We start from the raw sequence: 5,783 nt of genomic DNA on the forward strand, positions 1-5,783 counted from the left end.
GTATCTAAATTTTGTTCCTGTTAACAATTCCAAAAAGAAGATCATCATTCAATGAACAAAACACAAGAACATGCCATGAAATATCTAAATGGAAGAACAATGAGACTTGGAGTTTTGGCATGGTAAATGGTAATAATCACCATAATAAACTTTTACATTTAAGGTCAACATAGGTTACAAAAATAAAACTTAAATTCTGATTACAAAACATAACCAGTAGTACCTAAGTTTTATTGCAGTTAACCCAACCCAAAAAGAGCATCATTCGGCAAAAAAACACAGTAACAACAACCAAAATGAACATCAAGAACACAGCATATCCTCTATAAACAGATTAACAAAGTTCATTTTCATTCGTATATTACTATAGTATAACTTCACTGATAAAAAAAACACAAACAGTTCATTGCAGTAGATGTTTATCCTGCCAATTATAATTGAGACATAACTTAATTTATGTCCTTTAGATGTTTTTGGTGTTATTTTCCAATTAGAGATCAAGTTGTCTCAATAACCATCCCAATAAAGGTTACACTGAAGATTAACAAAGACTAGCAAGGTGAAACTTCAATTCTAATCAGAGAATAGAACCAAAATCAATCAAGAAATTGCACTCAATGTTGTTCCCAGAACCCAACCCAAAAAGAAGGACCATCATCATCACCATTGAGTGTAAAAATGCAAGAACAACCGAAGGGACCACACCAAGCACTCAACATATCCTCTAATCCTCTATATTATAAACAACTTAACAAAGTTCATTTTAATTCATCGAATATCATAATATCATAACTTCACTCATCAACAAAACAAAACAAAAAATAATTATTCATTCCAGCAGAGCTCCAACATCCCACACCTCTCAAAAAACCACAGCAGGCTCTACAAACTAGTCAGAACTCTCTCAATTCTCAAAACAAATATACTCACTAGTCATTACTGGACCAATCAATTAAACAAAAACAAACACCTTAAACTAATTAAGCGTGTGTTTGGTTCAGCATTGGAGAATTGATTTTGAGTCTAGAATTGATTTTGAATAAATTCTCACATGTTTGGTTTCATGTTAGAAGTTCAGAATTGATGCTATAATAAAAACATAAATAAGATGACTTCAAAATCAATTTTAACCAAAATCAATATTGTCAACCCTCATCCAAACATGCACTAACCCAACCAACTAACTAGCTATACACACTATTATGCATAACCTTGTTTAAAACCTACCCACCAAAAAAGGAGAAAAACCCTCGTTTGGGTTGTTCTTCCACCACCACGGCCTGCATGCTATCCTGCTCCACAAGCCTCCAAGCGGCTTGTTCGAACGCCAAGCCAGCCAGAGTGGGAGGCTTGTTGAGCACAAGAGGGTAGCCTCTATTGGTGCTTCTAATAACCTCAGTGTCCTCAGGAATAGCCCCAAGCAAGGGCAACCCCAACATTTCTTGCACGTCCAACACCGACAGCATGTCTTCTCCTTTGATCATATCGGTTCGAACCCTGTTGACGATCATCTTGATGTCCCGGATTCCGTCGCATTCGAGGAGGCCGGTGACGCGGTCGGCGTCGCGGAGGCTGGTGATGTCGGGGGTGGTGATGAGGACGGCCTCGTTGGCGGGAGTGATGGCGGTGATGAAGCCGGCGTCGATGCCGGCGGGGCAATCGATGAGGATGAAGTCAGGGGAGCCCTGTGGACGCGCTTTCAGCGCGTCCACGAGCCAGGTGAGGGCTTTACCGCCGAAGCCGAGGGGGAGCTTGGAGCGGGGTTTGGAGATGCAGAGGAGCTCGAAGTTGGACCAGCGCTTGTCGCGGACGAGGGCTTGGTCGAGGCGGCAGTCGCCGTTGAGGACCTCGATTACGGTGTAGTTGACGCGGTTCTCGAGGCCGAGGAGGAGGTCGAGGTTGCGGAGGCCGACGTCGGCGTCGATGGCGACCACGGAGAAGCCCAGGCGGGCGAGGGAGAGGCCGATGTTGGCGGTGGTGGTGGTCTTGCCCACGCCGCCCTTTCCGGAGGTAATGACGGTGACGCGCGGGATGGAACCGGAGAGCTCGGGCTTGCGGTTCCACTGGAGGAGGGCAGTGGGGGGTTTGGGTTTGGGTTTTTTGGAGGTTAGGGTTTTGGAGAGGAGGAGAGGGGAATGGGGGCGGAGGAGGAATGTGGAGTTGGGGGCGGTGGTGGCGCCGGGGAGAAGGTGGAGAGAGGGCATTGGGAAGAGGAGAGAGGGAGAAAGAGAAGAAGAAGAAGAAGCACAGTGGCTGAGTGAGTAACCACTGGAAGGGAGAAATGGAAGTAGAGGAGATTGATAATTTGGGTTTGGGTTGCGTTAGCTCTTTCTTTTTTTTGTTTTTTTTTTCTTCTTCTTTTAAATTTGTAAACATTCAAAAAATGTAGTGAGTACCTAAAAAAAACTACAAAGTTTAATGTCTAAAAAATAAATCCCTTGAAAAAAAAAAGAAAACAATTCCCAAATTAATTAGGAATTTCTTTACCCAAAAAATTATTTAGGAATTTGATTTGAATTTATGGTTGTTCTTTATAATTTTATGATTGTGTAATTTTGGTTCTTTAACAATTCCCAAATTATTTAGGAATTTCTTTACCCAAAAAATTATTTAGGAATTTGACTGAAATTTATGGTTGTTCTTTATAATTGTGTAATTTTAGTTCTTTATTAGTTTTACATTTTATGATATATTTTTAGTAGATTTTAAGAATAAATGTATTTGCCTAATGTAAAAGGAGTAATCATTAGACGGACATACAAGAAACCTAACCTAATTCAATTTGTTGATCAAGCTTGTGATTTTGTTGGGGATTTTATTGGGCTCCTTCAATGGAGATGCAAAACATAGGAATTTATATTTGTGTGACTTGAATAATAAGGAGGATGGTTTTTTTTTTCGAAGAACAATCTAGAATCTGAATTCTAGTGCTATAATTTGGGATTAGTTTGAAGCAAAAAACAAAATTAATGTTCTAGGGATGTTTCTATTTTGTACATCTTCCTTGTTTATTGGGTATGGTTGTGAACATGGTGTAGAAGCAAATAACACAAGAAGGGAGATTGAATTATGTTTTTAAAAATTTAAAATTTTTCTACATACTGAAAGCATATCTATCATCTGATGCAAATAAACCTAAAATCACTTAGAAATGTTTTGATTCAAACTTTATCAAATGATAAAAAAAATAGCTTTCTTTGTAAAACGAAATGAGATATAAGATCTAAAAACAAATTCAAAACCTTTTGTCAATTCAAACAACAAGAAAGCACACAAAGAATTATATTGGTTCGTCTCAAATCCGATACTACATCCAGTTCTTGGCAACCACTAAGTTTCCGCTAACTCATGAAAGTTATAAGTATTGTTCATTGTTACTTCTGGCTCTTACACTTGCAAGTTTTACCTCGAGTTTGACTTAAATCCAATATTCGTTGTCATACCAAGTCATTGTTGGCTCTAAATAAATCAATAAGATTTGTTGGAAGATTGTACACTAACTAAATATGTGATCATCTTACAGACGAATATATCACTAAACACTTTTAATCTTTTCTCTCAAGGTATACAAGGTGTTTTGAGAGCTTAGTACTTTTACAAGAATTTACAAAAAATTTACAAGAAAGAATGAAAGAATAATTCGTGTAGATGATTTATGTCTTGTTTCTTCAAAACTTCTTCTATATATAGCCTTCATCTCCAAGTATTTGTTGTCTCACAATGGTTGGATTCTTCACTTTGTTCTTTATTTGAAGTCTTAAGTCTATTGGAGCATTTAATGCTTGCATTAAATGCACATCTCTTTTTCATGCAAAGTCCATGCTAATAGGTTAGCGTGCCTAGTACTTCAACAGGGAAGTCACTTCTTTCATCATAGAAAGTCTGCAACAACAGAGTGCACCCTTTGATGAGGATCAGCAACTCCCAAATTGTGGAATTCATTTATTCTTCAGATCCTAGGAGAATGTTTTTTACATGAAAGAATCTAATACACATAGTATTAAATGAAGGTCATAAATGTTATATCAGATCGTCTTATGAATGTATTGTCTAAAACTTCAGACGCACAAATATAGATTATGATGATTTGATAACATATCAGACACAACTTTTTTCATTTTTATTTTTTTGCATCTAATCAAAATAATTATGAAATCTGATTCGTCTTTAAGACATGAATCTCTTTTGACTAAACACATGGAAAATGCATCAGTGTTTCATGTGACAGTAATAGAGATGCTCATACTAGAGAATGTCTGTGTGTTAGGATTTGTGGCGAACAATGGTTGTTTGGTATTTAAGGAAAACCCCCCACCATCTACAATGGTAAACAATTCATCGATATTATGTTCATCTCACATAGTGTGGAGGTTGTATTGTGTATACTAAGAAGAAGTATAGGAAATCAAAAGACTATGGCTTGAATCTTGTAGATGACATGTTGTTTTTTACTTTTATTTTTTAATGTAACATGTGTCACTTTAAGATTGGATGTGTCCAAGAATGACATGTTAGGTGCATGTCTATTTAAGAGTTTCTCATGTCAACTAGTGTTTAATGTAGATAATTCAGCTCTAGGAATCCATGGTCAACATAGGATGTGTGGTGCTCAACACAACTCTCATTCTCAACTCAAGATTTTTTGTTCTTTGTTTCAACATCCCTCACAATAAATTTGAATTTACATATTTGAAGCGGAATTTTCATATTTTGAATATAATAAAGCTAATGGTGGGTCAAATTTATGTTTTAGTGAGGCCCAAACACCCATAAACATGTGTTAAGACCTTTACTATAAATAACTTGTTTATAAAGAACTTTAAATCATTGCGAATTGTAGGCCTTGCTTATGTTAAGAGACTATAGTATTTCTCTTATTTACTATTTCGCCTATGACCCATAAAATCTTTGGACTAACCTAACAATTAGCCCTTTCTCACTTTTTTTTTTTGCATGCTTTAGTGCTAATGTTCAGCCTTTACACACCCACCCACTAATATTTTCATAAAACTTATTTCAAGAACATCCATTCTTCCTTTTATGTATTTTGTTGTAGATATTCTTACTTTTAGACACACTCTTCTTTTTTTCTTGTGTTTCACAAATTGATAAAGACCAACCTAAAAAGACCTTGGATTGGGGACTTAGGAGAGCTTGAATGGATGGGAAGGCCCTATGACTAGAGCAAAAAGAAAGTATCAAAGAAGAATTGAACAAACACTACTACAAAAATAAGATTTAACATCGCGAAGTTAATATCAATTTTGATGAAAACAAATGTTACAAAATGCGCCATGAAATTTTTGTAAATAAAATGTCATCATCAACACCAATTTTAGAAATATTGATGTTAACAAGGAAATTTTAACATTGGTTTTTAAAAAACTAATGCTGTAAATACTCACTTAACATCAATTTTTAAAAAACCGATGTTGAGGTTTATAAAAAAGACCCCCCTTTCTCTGTCTCGAAACCCTTTCTCTTTTCTCTCTCTTGAACCCCCCCCCCCCCCCCACTCGAACCCACTTCGCCATTGCATCACTTTAACCTCTGATACGCTTCATTGGAACAAGAACAACACCTTCGCGAAGGTATTCTTGATGTTGATTGACGTGATGCTTCTTATCCGCAACAATGGCTTCAACATCCTCACCTTAGTGGTGATGTACGCGGAACTCGTGAAGCTGAACAACATGATTGTGTTTGCCATCAAAGAACTCTCCATCTTCTTCGGTTTGCATGTGTACATCAACAACGTCAGGTTCCACATCATGTCGAACCAT

The 5,783-nt window shown here is 36.9% G+C and overlaps 1 protein-coding gene across 1 annotated transcript; it reads right to left on the reverse strand.

Annotated features, from left to right (window-relative positions):
• Window positions 1-757: 757 nt before the first annotated feature.
• On the reverse strand, window positions 758-2,338 carry LOC114425773 (putative septum site-determining protein minD homolog, chloroplastic). Its single transcript, XM_028392730.1, has one exon. The coding sequence runs from the start codon at window positions 2,202-2,204 to the stop codon at window positions 1,224-1,226; it is 981 nt and encodes a 326-aa protein (XP_028248531.1). The 5' UTR covers window positions 2,205-2,338; the 3' UTR covers window positions 758-1,223.
• Window positions 2,339-5,783: the final 3,445 nt, after the last annotated feature.

This window comes from Glycine soja, chromosome 9 (genome assembly GCF_004193775.1).
Source record: "Glycine soja cultivar W05 chromosome 9, ASM419377v2, whole genome shotgun sequence".
NCBI classification, from domain to species: domain Eukaryota; kingdom Viridiplantae; phylum Streptophyta; class Magnoliopsida; order Fabales; family Fabaceae; genus Glycine; species Glycine soja.